The sequence below is a fragment of the Equus asinus genome, chromosome 8 (assembly GCF_041296235.1).
Source record: "Equus asinus isolate D_3611 breed Donkey chromosome 8, EquAss-T2T_v2, whole genome shotgun sequence".
Classification (NCBI taxonomy): Eukaryota; Metazoa; Chordata; class Mammalia; order Perissodactyla; family Equidae; genus Equus; species Equus asinus.
In genome coordinates, this window is record NC_091797.1 from 35,671,285 (window position 1) to 35,694,615 (window position 23,331).

General features: G+C 50.9%; 1 protein-coding gene across 2 annotated transcripts; it reads left to right on the plus strand.

Moving 5' to 3' along the window:
- The first annotated feature begins 732 nt into the window (after window positions 1–732).
- Window positions 733–22,533, plus strand: TRIM26 (tripartite motif containing 26). 2 transcript variants are annotated; one of them, XM_014860560.3, is made up of 8 exons: window positions 733–855; window positions 12,488–12,975; window positions 13,160–13,255; window positions 14,588–14,818; window positions 18,934–18,956; window positions 19,445–19,560; window positions 19,803–19,835; window positions 20,400–22,533. In XM_014860560.3, exons 2-8 carry the CDS (start codon window positions 12,538–12,540, stop codon window positions 21,080–21,082), a joined length of 1,620 nt encoding a protein of 539 aa, XP_014716046.2. In that variant the 5' UTR covers window positions 733–855; window positions 12,488–12,537; the 3' UTR covers window positions 21,083–22,533. The 2 variants fall into 2 exon arrangements, with proteins under 2 accessions (XP_014716046.2, XP_014716045.2); XM_014860559.3 differs by lacking the exon at window positions 733–855 and adding an exon at window positions 1,262–1,753.
- The last annotated feature ends 798 nt before the right edge of the window (window positions 22,534–23,331 follow it).

Below are 23,331 nucleotides of genomic sequence, written 5' to 3' on the forward strand. Positions count from 1 at the left end.
AGACAGACAAGCAGGGCAGTCACGTCAGCCCCCCAGGCCCTGCAGAGGCCTTCCAGTCTAAGTTGGCTGGGAAGATAGGGGAGAATTTTAAGCAAGGGGAAAGGGACCTCTGTGGCTGGAGGATGCCCAGAATGGTCTGTGGGTGGGGCAAGTACTTCCTAGGGACAGGGAGAGAGCAGTAGCAGCAGGAAATCATCTGTGGAGCATTTAAACATCCCTTCTTCCACAAGACCAACTAAAAGAGCACATGGCTGGAGGGTCTAGGATGTGCTGAGACTACATCCAGAAGCCAGGCCCCCCAGAGCCGTGGCCAACAGGCGAAGCCCACACCCGTCCCGCCCAGAGGATAGAGACTTAAAGAGTTACACCGCTGGACAAAGGGAGAAAAGACGGTGAGGCGTGGGGTAGGGGACGGGGATGTCAAATAGGCGTGTATTTGTCTGAATACCCCACCCCCCACCTCCTTAAACCCTGAGTATTCACCTCAAGTTCCTCCAGTCCCTGCGGGGGGAGGAGTGGAGGCTGGGCAGGTTTTAGGGTTTAGGACCCTGAGCTCACCGGTCAATGAATTCCACCCAACAGCTGCAACCTATGCCTTTACCCCCACCTAGGCTGGCGACCTGTGCCCCCACCTCGATCTCCTGTCCCCTCTTAGGGGCAGGGAACAGGCTGACGGGGAGAACCTCCAACGCCCTCCCCAGCCCCGTGCGACCGCCCCGCTGGCTCGGGGAGCCGGGCGGGGGGAGAAGGGGGGCGGAATTTTCCTGCGATGGTGCCTGGGACTCAGCAGCGACTGCACACGGGATGGCCCGGACGGCGTGCAGCGGCTGCAGACAGAGCAGGAAGCTAGCGCAGGTTGGGCAGCTGGGGACGCTTCGTCAGCTTCCGGGGCCACTGGCGGCGGGGATGGGTGAGAGCCGCTAGGAAACCTCCCCACCAGGGACCCTGAGAACCCAAGTCCCGGCCCCCTTTGTGGGCTCTGTGGTTTCTGAATCAGCGCCGAGGAGGGAAACAACCCCACTGAGCGGGCCCAGGCCCTTAAGCTCTTGGAACCTCAATTTTCCCTTCTGTCGAATGGGGCCTGGTTTAAGGATATTTTATGTAAAGCGCCTCACTCATCGTAGGTGCTTCCGAAATGGTAGTTAATTTTTGCAAATAACCCCCTGAGAACATTTGCTTGCTAAGAGCCTGCCTCGTCCAGGAAGCAAATTTGGGCCACAGTGGGGGCAGGGAGCCCTATTTATTGTTGAGCAGCTGGCAGGCGCCGTTTGCTTCGCCCTCCGACCCTGATCCAGCCCGAAAGGGGAATCAGGAGGAGGGGAGGGCATGCTGGCATCCCAGAGTCCTACAAAGGGGTCTCATAGGGTCTCAGAACTCGGCTGCCTTCCACCCTGTAACCCAGAAGCTCGCACAACGCGCCAAACTCAGGCTGCGGCTCCGGTGCAGCCTCGGCTCTGATTTCGGTTTCTTGTTCTTGACCTGCTGCCCCACCCCCCGCAGCGGCCCGGGGATTTGCCCAGTGATCAGTGACGTAGCGGAGGCTAAGGTTCCCATTGGGGGGCGGAGTTCGGCAGGGGCCAATCCGGGCGCTGGTTGGGGGGAAATCTCGCTGAGGGGCTCCGAAGAGCCCGGAGATTACCCGGCGGGGACGCGCTGTAGCGCTGGGTTCTCGCGGAGGATCGCGACCCGGAACTGACCGCCCCGGGAAAGAAGCGACCCCAGCCCCGGATTCGCGGTCCAGAGTTCGCGACCGGTGAGTAGGGGGCGTTCGATGAAAAATGCAGCAAAGCAGCAGTCACACGCGCGTCCCGGGGTCCGGACGACCAAACGAGGCCGCCGGGCCACGAGAGCAGAACGGGGCCGGGCCGCCGGGCGGGCTCGGGAGGCGGGTGAAGTTCGCTGTGCCCTCCCTCCAGGCCTAATCCCTCCTGCTTGCTTGACCCTCCCTTCGCCTCTTCCTCGTGGGTCTTCCTCGCTTTCTCCTGTCCAGCTCAGGCGCACGGATCCATTCTTGTCTCCTGAGCCAGAAGTAAGCGGGGCCCGGATGACGGTCTGGTTGCTTGGAGCCAAGTAGATGGCCAATTCGGCTCCATGGGCAAAGTCAGGTTTTCTTTCATTTCCTTTTTTTCTTGGTCAGAATAAACCGGTTTAGCCACTTATACCTGGAGCTGTGCATTTGCTCCCTTTTCCAGTCCATTAGCACGTTAGCATTTTCCCTGCTGGTGTTCTCCCTGTTTGGCCTTAGAAAAGAGTGTGTAAATTTGCCTTTGTGGAGCAAATGGGAGGCAAACACTTACACATTTCCAGTACCTTTCGGATTTTGACACCACGACGATTTGTGTGTGCTTCAAAAGATGGGAGAATGACATTCGTTCATGCATACAACAAATATCAATGTCGGGGCCCATGCCTGAGTCTCCTGTCTAGCTGTTAGTCAGTCATAATGCATGGAATGTTTCCCCCCAAGTTTCAAAGAATCAGCTTTTTGAAAAATAGGCTTTTTTTGTTCCCAAATTGCAATTTTCTAGTGGACTTTATTTTATAGAACAGTTTTAGATGTAAAGAAAAATTATGAAGCTAAAACAAGAGTTCCCATATACCCCAAACCTTTTCCTCTTTTATTAACATCTTATGTTAAATCTTATGTTAAAAGTGTATGGCACATTTGTTAAGAATTAATGAGCCAATATTGATACATTATTATTGACCAAAGTCCATAGTGTATTCAGATTTCCTTAGTTTTTACCTAAGTACTTTTCTGTTTCCTGATCGCATCCAGGTTACCACATTACATTTAGTTCTCACGTCTTCCTAGGACCCCCTTGGCTGTGGCAGTTTCTCAGACTTTAGTTGTTTTTAATGACCTTGACAGTTTTGATGAGTACTGGTCATGTATATTGGAGGATGTCCCTCTGCTGGAATGTATCTGTTGTTTTTGTCCTAAGGCTGGGCTTATGGGTCCTTGGGAGGAAGACCGCAGAGGTAGATTGTCATTTTCATCCCATGATGTCAAGGATACATAGTAGCAATGTGATTTCTGACTTGATGTTGATCTTGATCACCTGACTGAGATAGTGTTTGACGGTTTCTCCGAAACGGTAAAGTTCCCCTATTTTTACCCCCTTCCTTACTGTACTCTTTGGACAGTAGTCAGACCATGTGCAGCCTGCACTTAAGGAGTGGGGAGTATGCCATCCGCTCCTTAAGAGCAAGTATGTACATATATTATTTGGAATTCTTCCGCGTGGGAGATTTGTCTCTCCCTTCTGCCTTATTTATTACCTTATTCAATCATTTATTTTTACCACTATGGACTCACAGATATTTACTTTATAATTTGGGTTATAGTCCGATACCACTTTAATTTGTTGCTCCTGTTGTTGCTACTTTAGCCGTTGGGAGCTCTTTCAGGTTGGCTCCTGAGCTCCTTCCTAGCACGTATTTTTATAGAGCATTTTGCTGTTGAAAACACCTCTACTTATGTGACCTTGCTTGAACTTCAAACAGCCTGGTGAATTTGACAAGACATTGTTATTCTCACCTTGTTAAGAAGTCAGGAAACTGAGGTCCTGGAGTAGGAGGTGACTTCTTACTTGTCACTTTCCCAAAAGGAGTGACAGGCTGGACTCACACCAGGCCGACCCCTACAGAACACAGCAGCCACAGAAGAGAGCCCGTGGTCTGAACTGAGGCTTCTTGGGGTGACTTCAGACTTAGACCCCCCCAGGATCAGAATAGAAAAGACATGGAGAAGGGGAAGAAATTGGATTTGGAAAACAAAGGCTTAATTTGGCTGGCATCCAGGGTGAATTAAAACTTGCCAGCTTGGTAGAAATGGAATGTTGACTTTCCCCCTAAAGCTATGTGTGTGGAGGGAGGTGGGGGAGATCTGGGTAAAGTTTGTGGTCAAGAACATCTTGAGGGGAGCCCTTGGAACCTTCTACAGAGGCAAGACTGTAAAGTGGAAAGGGCAGTATGGCGAAAAGAGGGAGAATGAAGAAGATAATGGGGCTCTGGAATCATGGGATAACATTTAGGTTCACAGACATTTACAGAACACCTACTTTGTGCCAGATGCTGGAGATAAAAAGATCAGTGAGGCATGACCCTTGGGTTCACCCTCTGGTGGGGGGTAAAGACAGGTAAAATTGTCAATTATGAAGCAGTGTGATTGAGCTATAACAGAAATGCAGCGCTGCAGGTGCTACCTGACGGAGCGATTCATTCAGCTTGGAGGTGGGAGGGATGCAGGGAGGACCTCAGAGATGAGTGAGTGATCTGACTCCAGCCTGCAAGGATGAGTTGGGACTGAGGAAGGAGTGTGCACCAGGGCAAAGGGTAGGGAGTGGGGGCGTTGAAGAAGGGGCTGTCTTCCTGCTTCAGTGTATCCAGCATTAGGGTGAGGCAGGATGGGGGCTGGATGGGTAAGTGGGGGCCAGATTGCAGGGGGCCTGTGTGCCCTGCTGTGTGGTTTTAACCCCAGGAGTTTCGAAGCCAGAGAGTGACAGGTTGGGATCTGTGTGTTAAAAAGACGACCCTGGCAGCACTTTCTAGGAAGTATGCTACACATTTTACCAAATCTAAGATGCCATCAATTACTTTATATTCCACATAGAAAAAATATTTTGTCAGTTAAATTTTGACATGCCGTTGATCACATTTCAGAGATGCTAAAATGCAATGACGTGAGTGTCTCAAATTTGATGAAAAATAGGAACTCCCTAGCTGGTGGCTTAGATCCCTCCTTCCTTCAGGAATGAATGGTTAGATGTCTCCATCTCACTAACCCATAGATGGTGAGTTCACTGATTCCACTTATGATCTTGGCAAAACTAAATTTGATAAACTGGCTTTTTCCTGCCCAGGAGCCAAATTGTCAAAAATCAGCACAATAAAACTGGGATGCCTGACCCGAAGATTTTGGCTCTGTTTGTTTTGCAGTTGCTCTTGATAACAGCAATGACTGTGTTGCACATTAAGCGTGCTGGTGTGTTTGCTAAACCTTTATTTCAGTTTGTCTTGTGGATGGCCTAGATATTCCCCCCCACCCCTATTTCTTCATGGTGATATTGAGACCCAGAAAGGTCAAGAAGCTGGCCCTGGACTGCACAGAGAGTAGCCGAGGCTGGATGAAAATCGAGGTTTTAGTCTTAACCCGGGCTTTGGTTAGAATAAGAGCTGGGGTGAAGGAAGATTCTGCCTGTGTTTCCTCGCTCAGAGTTTCTAGGAGCTGTGGAAAGGGGCTGTGACGGCTGAGATCTGGCATGTCCTGGCAGGTTGTATTCTACCTGTGGGGACCAGAGAGAGAACTGCCACTTGGTGTCTACCTTTGTCACAAGACCTTTGTCTAGATAACTAGGTTGATTTTTCTGCACAAGCTCTTTGTATAGTTCACCCTGGTAACTTTTATTTCCTTTGCTGTATTAGTCAGGGGTTCTTTTTTTATCTTCTTCTTTTTGCGGATGACAGACAAGTCCAAGCTGGCTGGGCAAAGCCGGCATTTATTGGCTGATATGACAGAAAAGTTCAAGGGTAGATCTAGCTTCAGGCACAGCTTGATACAGGGTTTCACAAGATGCCATCAGGACCTGATTTCTTTCACTTCCTCTCTGGCTTGGCTTCATTCTCAAACAGGCTAACCCTCTGGTTAGGAGAATTGCTCTGGCAACTCCAAACCGTATGACCTCACTTCTTGCAAGTTCTTGAGAAACCACAAGAATCTTTTTTTTTTGGCCTTGTCTCAGCTAGGTCTCCTTGTGACTCCCTGTGACTGAATCATGTTCTCACCCTTGAACGAGCACTGTGGCCAGGGGGTGCCTTAAGAATTATTCTCTTGCTCCACCCTTGAGCTGAGAGAGAGCTCCGCCCTAAGCTCATGATTCCCAGACAGGAATTGGGTAAAATTAGCAAAAGAGGGAAGACTGGAAGCTGAAAGGATTCCTCCCCGCAAAAGATAAACATTCACAGTGCCTACTAGTGGACCAAGGAGCACAGTATTTGATCTGCTGCTGTGGGATTCCTTGCCCTGTTACTGGGCCTCTCTTACCCTGTTTCTTTTTCTTTCTATTTTTTTTTAAGCATTAAACACGCACATACACACAATGGGATTCTATTTCCCATCCACCAGACTGGCAAAAATTTATCAGCCGACAATACTAGGTGTTGATGAGGCTGTGGACCAACATGAGTGCTCACAGCCTGCTGGTGGGAATATACATTGGTACAGTTACTTTGGAAACAGTTTGGCTTGATCTAGTCCAGTTGTGGATGCATCTACTTGCCCATGTGTACTAGGACACCTGTGCAGAGGTGTTCACAGGGCAGTGTTTGTTATTGTCCCAAACTGGAAGCAACCCAGATGGCCGTCAGAAGTAGACTATATCACAAGCAGAATTATATAGCCATAAGGCAATGAAATGAACATAATCAGCTCACAAGCACATGAATGAACCTCACAAACATGATGTTGATAGGCCTCCCCTGCAAAATGCAATGTGATTCCATTCCTCTGCAGCTCAAAGCCGGGAAAAATAAACTGTATCATTTATGGATGCATACCTAGGTGTAAAACTAAAGAAGAGAGAAGGAGCGATTATCAGCATTGTAATTTATTCCACAACAGCCATTTCTTCGGATGCAGCTTTTTCTTCTCTTCTGGTTTCTGTACCTGCAGCCAAACCTTGGGTACCGTGACTGGCGCTGTGCTGGTGATGTGCAGCCCGCTGTTCTGGCTGCTGCAGGAATGTGAAGAACTGCGTCTCTCTAGTATTTGAGCATCCTGCCGGAGAGAAAGGACAAGGGCTGAGATTGCTGCATGAGTGCAGCAGACACTCAGGAAGCAGTTTGTGGGCATCAGATGCTCTGCCTGTGGCTTCTTCACTTCCTCAGCCAGGTTTTATTGTTTCCTCTGTGCCAGGCACTGTGCTAGATTCTGAGGATAAGGCAGCCACATTCTCTGCCCTTGTTTGTTGGGAAAAGCTGATACCAAACAAGTGATTATACTAATAAGTCAGGATCTAGGATGGCAGAGAAGTACACGGTATAGTGTGGGGGGGCTGTGCGAGGGAGAGAACGTGTGGACTCAGTCTCCAGGTCAGGAGAGACTTGCCAGAGGAGGTGGCTTTCATTTGGGACTTCAGGCTGGAAAAGGAGTTTGCTAAGCGGAAAGGAATGGTGTTCTGTGCAGGGGGAATAGCATTTTCGAAGGGCTCAGGCAGGAAAGAGCATGGCTGTTTTGAGGCTTGGAGAGGGTTTGGTTTGACTGTGAGGTCAGGTTTAAACTGGGAGTGGCAGGATATGCGCCGGGAGACAAGGGCCAGGCCTGGATTATCTGGGGCCTCAGAGCATGGGAAGGAGTTTGGACTTTCCTCCTGGAGCACGGAGGGGTTTTAACCAGGGCGGTCACGCAAGCACATTGGGGTTTAACACGTGGCAGCATGTGTTTGAGGGACTAAAGGAGGCCACAGTGGCTGGAGCACTAAGCCATGGAGAGAGGAGGCTTAAGTACATCAGGGAACCCTTGAGAGTTGTGTTAGCCCCAGAATTAGGTCTGATTTCAGCTTCCAAAGGATTACTCAGTTATGTCACTAGGTGTTAGCTCTGGGAGGACAGAGACTTTCCTATTTTTGTTCCCTGCTGTATCCTCAGTGACTGGCACATGGTAGATACTCAATAAATAAAGTCACGTGTTGCTTAACAACGGGGATACGTTCTGAGAAATGTATCATTAGGCAATTTTGTCATTGTTCAAACATCATAGAGTGTGCTTACGCAAACCTAGATGGTTTGGCCTACTACACGTATAGGCTATATGGTACTAATCTTATGGGACCACCGTCATACATGTTGTCCATTGTTGACCAAAATGTTGTTATGTGGCGCATGACAGAATCTGTTAAGTGTTGAATGAATTATAACATCCTGCTACTTAAAACCCTCAGTGGCACTTTAAAACCTTGTCCTATCCACCTCCTACTTAGCTACTGCCGCCATGCCCTCTCTGAGCCCTGTGGGGATTGCCACTGTTGAGACCATGTCCTGGCCTGGCCCCAGTGGTTTGCATGGCCTGCACTGTGCTTCAGAGCAGCATTGACACTCGCCCTGTGGGGAAAAGTAACCCGCCTGTGACCCCAGGAATGCGCTGTCCACAGACTGGCATCTCCTGAGACTGCCTGGTGCCCAGCCACGGCCACAACCAGGCTTGTAAAATCTGGGGAGTCCAGGCCTTTGGCGTCATCAGCAGGGGTGCGGCCACTCTTCTAGTTACCAGATCCAGATCACTTACTTTTTGCCCTGAATTCTGTCCTGTCCAGGTTTGTAAGAGGTGTTACAGAAGTTTACTTCTAGGAGAATTTGCTTTTTTCAGATTAAGAAATGGGGGTTACTCTGGGGCCCTAAGAGCCCTTAAATGGGGTTCTCGAAGGGTACAGAGCCCCAAGTGTGGGCTTGAGAAGCAGCCTGGATGCCAGGGTGCAAATCCAGGCCCCTCCTCTCACTTGTCTGGGCCGTGGAGTCTTTAGGATTTAGTGTCTTCTACGGTCCCTTTCTGTGGAGTCTAGGAGCCCAAGGCAACAGGAGGCAGGAGGAGGGTGTGGGGCAGCGGAAGCCACAGAAAGAGAGGGAGAGTTTAGCAGCTGCTAGGGCAGAAGTTAAGAAGCAGAGGGCCAGAGTTCTGACCCTTTCCCTCTAGAATTGGCCCAGGGCAGGAGTAGGGGTGGGGATTGTAAGTGTCTGCCCACAGGGTGTGGACATTGACAGCAACGCTTCCCTCAGTTGGTTTTTGCAGCTCACAGTGATTCTCGCAGCCAGGAATTGTGCATGGCGTCCACATCCTGCAGTGTGCTGCGGGAACTTCCGGAAATTACGTGGTGTCACCTGGCCGGTCTATTGACATATGCAGAGTAGGTATTTCTGAGATCCAGAGAGTTGTACGGGAAGGGTGGATTGCTGGAAAGGGGACCTCAGAAAGGTAGGGAGGGTCTCCAGTTCTGCCTGATTCTGCAGAATCCCAGCCAGCTTTGGGCTTATTGAAGGGGCAGAAGACCTGCCTGCCCTGGAGCGGGGATGTGGGACTTCTGGTATAAGGTAATTCATGACATGACTTCCTCAGGTTTCCAAATTCTCATTTGGGGAAAGGGAGTTGGGTGGACCGTGTCAACTCTAGGGTTTTTTCTGACTCTGGCTTTCTATTGTTCTGTCTGTCCAAGAGCCAGGAATGGAGAAGAGAATAATAGTTTTGCCCCTTATTGTGGAAACCTGTTGAGAGATTGAGAGAGAAAATGCTGAAGGCATAAATGATAGAAAGGGCAGAATCACGGGGGAGTGGGTTCGTTGGGGAAGAAGTTTTGGAGTGGGTCATTTTCATGTAGGATCTGAAAGGACTGGGTGTGTGGTGGTGGGCAGTTACTCTGGTCTGCCCGAGTCTCATACTCGAACCTCGTTTCCTGCCGTATCTAAGGCTAGAATGCTTTCGGTCAGCATCAGCAGTAATAGTGCCCCTTTACTTTTGTCAGCACTCCCCATTACAAAGCCCTTCCGTGCGGATGACCTCATCTGAGCTTCCTGACAAAGGAGCTGGTATTAGACCCCGTTTACAGTTTGCCTGGTGGGAAGAGAGTGTAATGGATTGGGCTGAGGCACATGCACCACACACTGCTTCCTAGCCGTGTGCCCTTGGGCAAGGTGCTTACCCTCGCTGAGCCTCAGTTTCCTCAGAAGAGTACCTGAGCATTGAGTAACATAAGATGTGTCAACGGCAGATGGGGTGGGTCCTAAGTAAATACTGTTGCCAAGAAGTTGTTAGTCACCTGGCTGTCGGGTTACAGAGCACAAACTTGAACCTGGATTGTTCACCCCATGGATTGACACCCCGGGTCTTGTGTGTCTTCAGCGCTGCCACAGTAAGCATCTTTCAATATGTGCTGTATGTTCAAGATGGAGTCTGGATAACCAAGCGATAGGATTAAACATAGACGTGTACTGTGTTTCGTTTGTCTGATAACATCCAACTCTCAACCACATGGTTCTGTACAATGAGCACCGCCTTCAGCTCCTCTGCATCCATTCATTTGTTCAGCACATGCGTACTGAGCTTCTGCACGGTATCATCACCGTAATCTATTAGCGGTTTTTAACATCTTTGGTAGACTCTTGTATGAATTCTTTTAAGAATGATAGAAGACTATAGCCCCTCTCCTCAGAAAATTTTTTAACTTTTTATTTTGTTTTGTTGAACCATTTAAAAGTAGGTCATAGTCATGCAGGCCTGAGGACTGCAGCATGCATTGCATTGCCTAACAATGTGGACATTCTCATACATAACCTCAATAAATACCATTCAAAAATTAATGATAATTTCTTCGTATGATCTAATACTTAGTCTTTTGTCAAATTTCCTCTAATTTTCCAGAACTGTTTTTATAGCTTTTTTTTAAAAACCAGGATCCAGTTTGCATTTGGTTATTTCTCTTTAGTCTTGTCGTTGGGGGATAGCATGTGTTATCTTTGGGGTCGGGAATTTAGTTTAAATTCAATTAGTCAAAGCCCCGAGGACTCCCCAGCGTGGTGCCCCTTTCCTCCTTGCTAACCCTTTGTAGTGTGTTACAGCTGAAATGCTGGGTCAGGCTTTTTTCCTCAGCAGTCAACCAGGAAGCTGGACCAGGGAATTCCTAGGATTTTTACTAGCCTTACTAACATTCTAAAAACTTTATTGCCTTCATTTACCAGTTAAATTCTTTAATCCCTCCATCTGAGCTTTGTGCGTACATGCTTTATCACTCTCATTGCATCTCTTAAAGTCACACGTCTCTAATTTCATTGCAGCTTCCAGTTGGGATTTACTGTCAGCCATGTAATAATCCCTTACATTTATACAGTACTTTCACTTTATAAAGCACTTTCTGTATATTATTGCATTGGATCCTCAAGGAGTAGACCTTATATTCCTGCTTTGTTTTTCTCTTTGGGTCTTAGAGCCTGGGGGTTTACTTCGAGCTCATTCATGTCAGTACAGTGAAAGAACCCGAAGGCCACTGACCTCTGTTGGAATGGACTTTCACTGCACATAATAACAGCACTGATTAGCCTGTGGCTCCAGCTGCTTCGTGCCGGCCTCACGGTTACCTGTGCGCCGTCTGCTGGCTCTCCTCCCATTGGCCACTGCATGTGCCTTCCCTGGATCTATGGCAGAGCAGATTCCCCAATCCCCACCCTGAGACGATCTTTACTTTGACTCTGCGGCGCATGTGTCACTGTGGCTGGTTCTTCCACACTTCCTCTCTCCCTGCCACGTTAAATTTCTGCTCTTGCACTCTGTGCTTTGAACACTCGCTGGAATTGGGAACTGAGGGTTCTGGGTTCTCTCCTAGATGTCGCTCTGTGTACCACCCTCGTGCTTAGTACTTTCAACATAGTTCTTTCACTCAACCCCCTTAGAAACCCTTTAAGGTAAGTATCACTATCCCCATTTTATGGATGGATAAACTGAGGCTCAGAATACTTAAATGAATTCTCTATTGTCACACAGAGTCAGGGACAGGAGGCAGCTGTTGGATCAGGTGTGCTGAGGCTCCTAACCCCAGATAGGAAATGGGTCAAAGTTGCAAGGGTACACAGGACCGAAGTCCTCTCTGCTCGACTGCTGTGCTCCCTCCAAGGGCCAGGCCCTCACCAGTATCACAGTCACAGCCACCTGAGGATTCCTCCCGTATGGTTTCGTGTGTGAGCTCAGCTAGGACAGTCCCCTGTTGTTAGCAACAGAGCAGCCAGGCCAGCTACACCAGGGAGTCACAGCTGAGAACAAATCCAGTGTGCCCAGGCCACGCTCTGCTGGCAGGCTGAGTCTGGGTAGAGACCAGCTTTCTAGGGGAAGGGAACCACGCCTAAACCATGGCACAGCCCAGGGAAACACCTATAAAGGGGGACACCAGAACTCAGCTTCTTGATGCCTTCTGAGTCTTGGTAAAGAACCTCAGTGCTCTTAGTTCTTGAAACCTGACACCTAGAGGAGCCAACAGTGGAGTCTCTTCAGTGCCCCCATGAATAGTTGTGCAGCTTGTGTACTGCACAACCGAGGGAGCACCGTGTACATAGTAGACATTGTAGATTTGTGTATTTGTTATGACAGTTTTCCAGCAGATAGTTATCAGGTGTCTTGTTCTGTCATAATTGGTACGTTAGAGCGATTTCCCAACAGATGGAAGGAAAGTGCCTTGAGGCAGGAGTGCTTTCCCAACAGCGCAGCAGGGGCTAGTGGCTGCCCTGCTCTCCACTCTACAAAGCTATCCACTCTGGGCCTCAGTTTCCTCATCTGTAAAATGAGGGATTTGGACTAGATGATTGGTAAAGTCCTTTTGCTCTGATATTGTGTGAGCCTTGTAGGAGCTGATGAGTGTCAATTGATTGACTGATTGATGGCTGGAGCTGGCAGCCCTGTGCCGGGCTCCCACCTCTGCCGTGCCTGCTCTTGACTCCATGTCTGGTCTCCAAGGAGGAGAAGCCACTGCCAGTGAGCAGAGACCCCTCTGAGCTAAGGACACCATGGCCACGTCGGCCCCTCTGCGGACCCTGGAAGAGGAGGTGACTTGTTCCATCTGCCTCGATTACCTGCGGGACCCCGTGACCATAGACTGTGGCCACGTCTTCTGCCGCAGCTGTACCACCGACATCCGCCCAGCCTCAGTAGGCCGCCCTGTCTGTCCGCTCTGCAAGAAGCCTTTTAAGAAGGAGAACATCCGACCCGTGTGGCAGCTGGCCAGCCTGGTGGAGAACATCGAGCGGCTGAAGGTGGACAAGGGCAGGCAGCCGGGAGAAGTGGCCCGGGAGCAGCAGGACGCAAAGTTGTGCGAGCGGCACCAGGAGAAGCTGCACTACTACTGTGAGGACGACGGGAAGCTGCTGTGTGTGATGTGCCGGGAGTCCCGGGAGCACAGGCCCCACACGGCCATCCTCGTGGAGAAGGCCGCCCAGCCCCACAGGGTAAGCCCGCGCCCAAAGGGTGCTCTGCCACCCTCCTCGGGGTGCTCCACTCTGCTCCTGTCCGGAGGGAAGGCCTGGCTAAGACCCTTCTGAAGGCTTCTTGCTGGCCAAGGACTCAGCCTGAGTCCACCCTCCTGCCCCCGCCCAGAGCGTCCACCTGTCCCCACTGCTTGTCTTTCTACAGGAAAAAATCCTGAACCACCTGAGTACCCTAAGGAGAGACAGAGACAAAATTCAGGGCTTTCAGGCGAAGGGAGAAGCTGATATCCTGGCTGCGCTGGTAAGTGAGGCTGTTAAGAGAAAGCCCCAAGGCGATTGGCTGTATGGAGCAGAGAGGCCTGCGCTTGTAGAGGCACAGCTGGGAGGCATTGCTAGGAGGCAGCTCCCCGGGAGAGTGAGCACTGGACACCCAGCGCCCAGCGGGAGACTGAGTTTTAGCCCAGGCCCTGTCAGTCTGAGCTCTGTGGCTTTGGGCTGTTTCCTCATCTGACGAGTGAGTGGGTTTCCTAGATGTCAGTTAAGGTCCCTTCTCCTTCTCTGGGACTCACCTTGGCGGCAGGGCCATGTCTGGCAGCTGCTGCTGTTTTGCTAGGGATCGCCAGACTGTAGGGACCTGAGGAAGGCCTGGCTTCCTTCTTCCCTTCAAAGAAGGAGAGAAAGACCCGATTCCTGAGAGTGGAGGGGGGCCAGAGGGTTTGGAAGGAGGGCACTGGCTCCAGGATAAGAGCTGAGAGGGGAAGGCTAAGGGAGGCCTGGCCAGCTCGATGACACTGTGTCTAGTGAGGCCTGCGCCCATGGCTGCCAGTAGTTAGAAAACAAGCAGCACATTGTGTGCTTGATTAGAGATGGGATCAGGAGGGAAAAAACTGATAAGGGGGTTCCAGTTTTCTGGGGGAGTGTCTATCAGGGAAGTGGGCGTTGGAGGGATGCTGGGGCCAGGCCTGGCAGTGAGTGATTAGGCCCTGGGAGAGGGAGAGAGTGCAGCAGGAGATGGCCTGAGTCGAGGAGTGCTTCAAGGCCCTCAGTGAGCATGGACACTAGTCAGACCCCAGCCTGAACTCAGTGGGGAGATTCGGAGGCAGGAAAGGACATGATCCCTGAGCACAGACATTCCACCGTTTCATTGAGGGAGCAAACAGGATGCAGTCCTACATGGCAGGGATGGGTGCACACAGATATTTTATACGTAATAGGGTGCTGAGGAGACGATTGATCAGGCTTGGGTGAAATTAATCAAGGCAAGCTTCCTGGGAGAGGTGACAGAGATGGGTATCCAGGAGGAAAAATGTGCTGGCTCATAGAGTTTCTCAAAGGGCCCTGGAACATACTGGTTTACCTAGAGCATAATGGGCTGACCAGTTGGGCAGAGTCAGGATTCCAGTCCCATGGTGGCTGAGGGAACTGGACTGATTCACTTACCACATCTTTGAAGAGAGGAGGTTGGACCAGGAGTGTTCTAAAGCTCCTTCCAGCCTGAATGCTGTAATTCATGAATGGGAGTAGCCAGGGGAGAAGAGAGCCAGCCTTGCGCGCCTCCAACACCAGATCCTGGAGGGATTCTCCACTGCGAGGCAGAGACATCACCCCCTTCTCCCCCTTCCCACCCCTGCAGAAGAAGCTCCAGGACCAGAGGCAGTACATCGTGGCTGAGTTTCAGCAGGGCCACCAGTTCCTGAGGGAGCGGGAGCAGCACCTGCTGGACCAGCTGGAGAAGCTGGAGCAGGAGCTCTCGGAGGGCAGGGAGAAGTACAAGACCAGGGGCGTCGGGGAGCTTGCCCGGCTGGCGCTGGTCATCTCCGAGCTGGAGGACAAGGCACAGCAGCCGGCTGCAGAGCTCATGCAGGTGAGAGATGTTCGCTGGGCAGGGAGCCGGGAGACCAGGACAGTAGGTCTCCGTCCGGCCCCTCACTTGTAGGACCTTGGGAGAGTCCCTTCCTCTCGGGGCCTCAGTTTTCTCATCTGAAACATAGGGATGATAATCCTTACCCGTCCCACTTATTCCAATAGTCGCATGAGCATAAAATGAGATGATTGGCATGTCAATTAAAAAAGTAAATTTTCTGCAAAAAAAATGCCAACAAAATTTCAAAGTGCTGTAGAAATGGAAGGGAAGGTTATTCATATTTTCAAGCTATCCTCCATCCTCCATCCTCGTCACTACCATCACGAACCTCTGTTCTAACAAGTTCCTGGCAGACGCTTGTCCAGTGGAAGCTTTTTATGGTTCTGGAGATGAAGAAGCCTGGGGGGGGGTGAGGCTGGCTGAGGGAGGGCTGAATGGTGACTTCTCTCAAGGTCTGGAGGAGATGGGCAGCTGGGGAAGGGAGACAAAGATGGGCAAGGTTTTCTTCGGGAGTGTGTACACTCAGAGAAAGATGTGGAACAGGTAGGGTGCCTCTAGAACGCTTCCTGGAGAAGGCAGCTTTGATACTGAGAAAGGGAGAATGTTGGACTAGAGAGCAGGTTGCCGAGTTGAAATCACACCATAACTCCTTCCTCCTGGAGCCTCCCAGAGGAGTCTCACCGCCCTGAATGGTGGTGCTCAGCAGCCTTTGGAGGGGGCATGCTTGATCTCACCACCCTCACGGGCCGGGAGAAGGCCCATGTGATGATCCCCTCCACTTGCGTGGTTTGCAGAGGCTAGGCCTGTCTCAGCAGCAGGACCACCCAGAATCTCCTCTAGGAAAATGCTGTCCAGGCCGGTGGCAGGGCAGATCGGTAGCCGGGGGAGAGATGGCAAAGCAAGTTGTCCAGGTATGTGTGCCAGCACAGGTCTCGTAAAGAGATGGCCTCCGCCTGCCTCTCCATCATTGTGGCGTCAGACTCACTAACCAGGACTGGCAGGGATTTAGAACTCTTCCAGTCCAGCCCCCACTGATGAAATCACCCAGGGGCAGAGGCTGGAAGGGGTCTGTCCTGGGGCGGGTCAGAAATCAAATCAAAGCTCCAGACCAGGTGGCCTGACTCGCAGGCCTCTGTGCTCTCGTTCTTTTCTCTCATTTTGTCCAAAATGTCCCTCTGGCGCCCTCCTTTCCTCCGGATGTCATTCTGTCCCCTCAAATTTCTTTTTCAGACTCTTTGGTCACTTGCTGCCCCTCTCCTTCCCCGTCTCCTCTCCTCCTTTCCCTTCAGAGATGCACGTCCTTCCTTCTGCCACAGCCAACACTGGATGTGCAGTTACACATGGAGCGGGGAGGGACATGACTGAGGGCGCTGGTGGGGGCTGAAATCTAGTTGCTTTTGCCCAGAGCGGGGCCTCTCCCGAGTCCACCCAGAGGAGATGTGGGGACCAGCAGAGACCCGGCCTTCATTGCCTCTGAGACCACTCAGATCGAAGACATCCAGGTGGGGTGGGAGGAGGGAAGGGAGAAAAGTGGGTGTCAGCTTAGAACCAGTACATGAACTGCTGCTGGTGGATTTTGTCTGTGTGCTTGTTTGGATTTGATTTTGCTTAAGGGAACTGGACAGCTAACTCCTTAATTGTCATTAATATTTTCCCAGAGATTATTTGACTGCCAAGGGAGAGTAAGACTGAGACCCTGTAAAATAGGGGCCCTGATCCAAAAGTCTGGTAGGGAAATACAGATGAGAGGGAGAAGCAGCAGGACAAAAGATGTAAAACAGAGACCTTTTGACAAAAGTGATGGAAAAGGAAAGAAAGATCTCTGAACTGGGAATATCATGAAGATGTTAAAGGGGACAGGCGAGGCCAGGGAGACACTGTGGTCCGCCCCCGTTCAGCCCTGGACGGGCCTTGCGGGGTTGACTGGCAGGTCGCACCTCTGCCTCCCCCATGTTGGTCACCTCCATGCCCGTGAGGAACCTTCTACCGTGCTCTCTGTTAATACCCAGGCATGTCCCCTTCAAGATTGCCATGATTTGTTGCCCCAGGCTCTTCTCTGATTGGCTGTATCACCCCCGCACCAGACGTCTCAGGGCTGGGAGGTCCTCAGGAGCCCTGGGCAGGCTGCTTCCCCCTGGAGGCCCAGTGTGTGGCTGCAGGTTGCTTTGGGGCTCCCCAGTCTCTCCTGTGTCCTTTGGGAGAAGCGTTCCTGCCCTAGTCTCCAGGTCCCACCCTGTCTGGGCTACTCTCAACCTTTAACCCTTAGACGGCCCTCGTTCTCTCCCTTTCTGCTGTTCTAGAACTCCTGTCACAGAATATGCCCTCTTGGCTCCCTAACCACCCACCGCCTGTTTATTTGCCCCTTTACCCCACATTTCTCAGCAGACTTGTTGACACACACTGCCTCAGATTTGTCGCCTCATCCTCTGAAGCTGGCTCGGACTTGCTTGTTTTGAGGGCCAGATTGGAAGGATTTGCCACAAACTCACAACCAGTCTCTGGGCAACTGCTTCATAGGCCGGGCAGGCTGTAGCTCTAAGCTCCCCGGGAGCAGAGCCTCAGGGTCTTCCACAGTTTGGTGATTGCATTTGTTTCCCAAATCTCACTCTCAAAGGGGCCCGCCTGCCACCCCTTTCCCCCAGCCCAGTCCCCCTTTACCCTACTCTTTCCTTTTCCTATTAATACTCATCACTTAGTAATATAGCAAAGTGTATTCATGTTGATTGTTTGCTGTCTGCTTCCTCTGCTAAGGATTTGTATCTCTTTTTTTTTTAACTGCTTTTATCCCAAGCTTCTAGAGCTGTGCCTGACACATAGGAAGCACTTAATATTTGTGGAATGAGTGAAAGGAAAGCAAAAATTAGTATGAAGTATTATGGAGGCTTTAGACTCACAGAATGGAAATAACCAGCATCTCATAAGAACCCCCTCCCCACTCCACCCTGTCCCATCACACAGGCGGCACCACCATACTCCCTCCTGCTCTAGCCAGGGCCTGTCCTCGATTGTCCTTCACCAGCATGCCCAGTCACGTCCGTCTCAGATACCTGGAACGTGCTGCTTCTCTGTCTCCACTGCACTGCCCTGGCTCAGGCCACCTTTATCTCCTGCCTGGTCCATAGCAACAGTCTCCAGACTGGCCTGCCGTGTTCGCTTTGCCTCCCTTGATCCATTTTCTGCAGGAAGCCAAGTGATTGATCACTTGGGATTTTGGTTAGCAGCTCTATCAAATTCAAGTACAGTGACTCAAATAAAGCAAGTTTATTCCCTCTCAGTAACAGTTCAGAGGTAAGAGGTCCAGAACTGTCAGGGCAGCTGTCTGTGAGGTCATTCAGAGAGCCAGTGACTTCCATCTGGTTGGTCCACCAACCACAAGGAGTATTGTCCTCAGCTGTGTAGCTAAAGTTGGGCTCACCACCACCATATCCAAAATTAAGCCAGGGAAAAAGAGAAAGTAGAAAGCAATTCTTTTTTTTTTTTTAATGGCATGACCCCAAAATTGTAGTCATTGCTTTCATTCACATTGCATTGGCTGGAGCTTAGTCACGTGACCAGACCTGGTTACAGGGGAATCTGGGAAATGAAGTTTTTTGTTCTGTTATGAAAAGGAAGAAAGGGAGAATGGGTCCTGGAGGATACTTAGCAGTCTCAGCCACATGTACAGCAGATCACATTTATCACTCCCCTGCTTGAAACCCTTTGGTGGCTTTCTACTCTATGTGGAACAGAATTTAAGCTCCTTCTTATGCCTGTGCAGCCCTGCATGGTCTGGCCACTGCCTCCTCTGCCAAGCCCTTTCCCACCATGCCTTCTTCCCTTTCTTCACCTGACCAGCACCTTCTCCTTCAAATCTCAGCATAAGCGTCATTGCCTCAGAGAAGTTGGCCCTGTCATCTCTGCCCCCCACTCCCCCTGGCCCATTGCTCCGCCATGGTGATTATTTTGTTAGTTTTCTTGTTGTTTTATCCAATGCTGTCCCTAGAGTGTCAGCTCTATAAGGAAGGGGCCACATTTATTTGTTCACTGATGTGCCCCCAGCCTGTGATGCAGTGTTGGTACAAATGAATGAAGTCTTCTTTGATTCACATTGATGCTTGTGCTTTCTTCCCTTCTAGGACACCAGAGACTTCTTAAACAGGTAAAAGAGCTTCCTTTCCACAGTGCGCCTCATCCCCTGTGCCTGCGCCCCTCCCCTTTCCCTTGACTGCGAGCCATTTGAATTAGTTGGGGTGATACGGTGCCCGAGGTTCCCATCCCATGGTCCGTCCTGATGACCTTCTCTCCTGGGAAGCAAGAACGCCTCCTTGAGAACTGAGACTTGCTCTCCACCGAAGCGAGTTCTTTGTGTAATCCCAGATCCTTGCCCACTGTCCTCGTCTGAGACAGGACAGGGTGGCGGGGGTAGAAATGTGGCTTAGTAGACAAGAGAGCTCTGGATGTTGAGTCCGCTGATGGTCCTGAGTCCTGGCTCAGCCTTGGGCAGTTCACTTAGTGTCTTTGAGTTCCTGTTTTTCTGTCTGTTAACTGGGGATAATGGTACCTTTCCCTCCCCCTTCATAATTGTCATGAGGATTGAGAGACGTATAAGAAGAGCTAAGTAACAGGTTATGCCTGTCATCTTCTCAGGTATCCACGGAAGAAGTTCTGGATTGGGAAACCCATTGCTCGTTTGGTTAAAAAAAGGACAGGAGAATTCTCAGATAAACTTTTGTCTCTTCAGCGGGGCCTGAGAGAATTCCAAGGTAAGGGTTGGGGAGAGCACTGCGGTTGGAGTCAGGAGCTAGGGTGCCACCTTGAGATAGGGTGCCTGGCTCCTTACCATCGTATTCTCCAACCTCACTCCTCTGAGGGTCTCCTGGTTGTTTTTTCTTCTTGGGATCTTGGGGATGGAGCCCTGTCACAGAATTAATACTGTCGAAGTAAGAAATGGGCCATAAGTTTGCTGGGCTTGAGGGTCATTGCTATGTTTTGTTTTTCTCTCCAGGGAAGCTGCTGAGAGACTTGGAATATAAGACAGGTGAGAGTCCACAGGGTTGTTCCAGATTTACCTCTAATAAAGAATTTTCTCCCCATAGAGATTCGGACTGCCCCCTGCTGCCCCCAGGTTGTCCCTTCTCTTATGCAACAGGGAGAACTTCCCAGCTGCAAATCAAAATCCCCACTTGCATTTTCTCACCAATCCACTGCTCCTTAGTCTGCACTAGAGGCCTCCACTTGATAGTCTGCCCCTCCTCTGTGCCGTTTTTAGGTATTCTATCCTCACAGGTCCTACCACCAGTTCTTTCCCTGTGACTAAGTCTCCTCTGACCTGCCTGACCACGTGACTCCTATATGCAGGGCCAACTGCAATGGCATCCTAAGTCCAGAGGCCATCGCTGCGCCAGGCCCCACTGCTGTGCTGCCTTTCAGCCCTGCCGTCGGGTTGTGCACTGCGTAACCCTGAGGGCCCCTTTCACTTAGACCAAGATGTGAATAGTACCCCTTGGATTGTGCAGTGTGCCAGCCCTGCCATGGACACCATGGAGACCAGGGGCCCCCTCCTAGCCCACTGGTGACACTGTTCCTTCTGTTGTCCCCACAGTGAGTGTCACCCTGGACCCACAGTCAGCCAGTGGATACCTGCAGCTGTCAGAGGACTGGAAGTGCGTGACCTACACCAGCCTGTACCAGGGTGCTTACCTGCACCCCCAGCAGTTTGACTGTGAGCCGGGGGTGCTGGGCAGTAAGGGCTTCACCTGGGGCAAGGTCTACTGGGAGGTGGCGGTGGAGAGGGAAGGCTGGTCTGAGGATGAAGAGGAGGGGGACGAGGAGGAAGAGGGGGAAGAGGAGGAGGAGGAAGAGGAGGCTGGCTATGGGGATGGATACGACGATTGGGAAACGGATGAGGACGAGGAATCGTTGGGGGATGAAGAGGAAGAAGAGGAGGAGGAGGAAGAGGAAGTTCTGGAAAGCTGCATGGTGGGGGTGGCCAGAGACTCTGTGAAGAGGAAGGGAGACCTCTCCCTGCGGCCGGAGGACGGGGTGTGGGCCCTGCGCCTCTCCTCCGCGGGCATCTGGGCCAACACCGACCCCGAGGCCGAGCTCTTCCCGGCGCTGCGGCCCCGGAGGGTGGGCATCGCCCTGGATTACGAAGGGGGCACCGTGACTTTCACCAACGCGGAGTCACAAGAACTCATCTACACCTTCACTGCCACCTTCACCCGGCGTCTGGTCCCCTTCCTGTGGCTCAAGTGGCCGGGAACACGCCTCCTGCTTAGACCCTGAGCCCCGTCGTCTGTCCCTGGCCCCACACCTACAGATGCTTCACTTCTCTGGAATTCCAAGACTCTGTGACTAGGGGCAGGAGGTGCCTGACCAGAGCACCTGGAACAGGAGAGAAGAGGGATCCCATGTCCACTGCTGCTCCCCTCCCTACGGCCGTGGCCCTTTTGAGACCTCACTAAGTGCTGTTGCTCCATCCACACTGCTGTAGTCAGGCTCTTCTCCCAACTCCTGGGGGGTCCCATGCAAACTTCTGACCCTGCAGTCTGTGGGGGCTCCTCCCTCCCATCTTCCCACAGCCTTTGACCCAGCTCTGCATACTCTTTGTTGAACAAGAGTCAAGGCAGCATTTTCTTGCCAAGTATGGCATCCCATGCCTGCTGTTCTTGGGGAAGACCAGTTGACCATTACACTCAAGGCCATTTTGCTGTCCTCAAATTTGAGAGCTTCCCCATTGCCCAGATTCACTCCTGCTGCCTGCCTTCCCTGGCACTTTAAACAGACATACTGCCACCCCAACTCAGAGTGACACATACGTGGAAATGAACTGAATAAAAACCCACTGAGGCTTCCCGGACCGTTTAAGTGAGCCCCCCGAAGTGAGGTGCAGAGCAGAGTCTGTGCCTCTCAGAGACCTGGGTTGAGCATATGAAGTTTCCAGGAGGTGGGACACCCTGGAGCCATCTGTGGTCTTAGGGGAAAGGTCCGGACACACGTGGCTTTGGGGTAACAGTTGTGATTGGTGATCTTTGTGGGCTGGTCTCTGAGGAGAGTTTTTAAAACAATCCAGATGATTCTGCTCTTGATCGGTCTTCTAAAAACACCAGGGCAAATGTCCAGTCAAGCAAAACCTGCCCTGCCTTGGAAGCTGTGATCAGTTTCTCCAGCAGGGCATTAGGCTTCTGTCACCGGCCCTGCTCAGCATGGAGGTTCTGTTTTCCTAGGGGAGGGGTCGGGGAGGGCAAGACAGGGCTGTGTGGGGAGAGGAGAGGAGGCAGCAGGAGTCCACAGGCCCCCCAGGTGTTCCTGTGAAGAGAGGGACTAGCGTATCCTCACTGCTCACAGCTCAACCCAAGCGCCAGCCTCCGTGTTGGCTGCCCTAGTGCCAGACTTTAACACGAGCGCCCCGCTCCAGCTGGATTACCTCGCAGCCTTCGCCCATTCTGAGCACTCTGCCAGTCCCCTGCTGATCGAGCTTTAACTCCTCACCTGCTCTAAGAGACTGTTCCCACCCCCGTGGATCTGGGAGTCTCTTAGCCACCACGTTGTCTGGACGTTGCACTCTGTGTCTATATCACATGCTGCCTGAGTCACGTGTACATCTGATTTCTGCCTCTAGTTTTGTAAGCTTCTCAAGGGCGGATTCCACATCTTAAACTTCTCTTGTATCCTCCATGGCACCTAGTGCAGTGCTGGGCGCAGAGTAGGTGCTCAATAAAAACTTGTTGAATGAACAGCCTGGATTTATATATATTTTATTCTAACTGAGATATCACCAGCCCTTCTCAGTCTGTGTCTACAAAAAGGTTCCACTGATAGCGTTAGCCCAAAGTTTGTCTTCTGTGTCCCCTCTGGGTCGGTTAGAACTCTGCGGCTTTGCTTTCTGTCCTCTGTTTGCACACATGCTGTCATTTCTGGAAATCCCCAAAGAAGAGCCCCCCAGTGGACACAGCCCGGCCACTGCTGAGGCTCCGCCTCGTTCTGTCCTGCAGTGGAGCTGAGATCCAGCGCTTGCAGTGTGTGGTGGAGCTCCCGTGAGAAGGGTGACAGCCAGCACAGCACACTCGCAATGCTGGGAAAATAAGCAGTGCCCCTAAAAAGATATAACCTACAGAGCTTCAGCCCTGCAGTTCTTTCTCATTTTTTTTTAATTGCCATTTCAAAGATAGAAGAGAAAGGATTACGGAAAGTACCTCTAAGATTATACTAGAGACAACGGGTGTGTTTCCTCCTGTACACTCGTGTGTGGACTCATTTGTGTTTTCCTTTTTTATTGTTTTTTAATTTATCTTTTCTTCCTAAATACATATTTGCAAAGTATCTGTCAATTATTAGAAATAACACGTGCATTATCAATTATAATAAGGTCAGTTAATCCACATTTGAACCTGAGAGACAGTAATTACTGGCATGTTCTTGAAAAGTTAAATTTCTTTTGTTGCTTGATGTGAATCATTCCCTAAACTCATACTCTACTGATCTTTTATTTATGGAATAATTTCATAAGTATCAAAATGCCTTTTATCTTTTTT

Bases quoted from the DNA above. Each gene is read 5' to 3' on its own strand.
- TRIM26 (XM_014860560.3), top strand. From the start codon at position 12,538: ATGGCCACGTCGGCCCCTCTGCGGACCCTGGAAGAGGAGGTGACTTGT. The intron at 13,256-14,587 runs GTAAGTGAGGCT...CCACCCCTGCAG, and splicing joins CTGATATCCTGGCTGCGCTG to AAGAAGCTCCAGGACCAGAG. The intron at 19,561-19,802 runs GTAAGGGTTGGG...TTTTCTCTCCAG, and splicing joins GGGCCTGAGAGAATTCCAAG to GGAAGCTGCTGAGAGACTTG.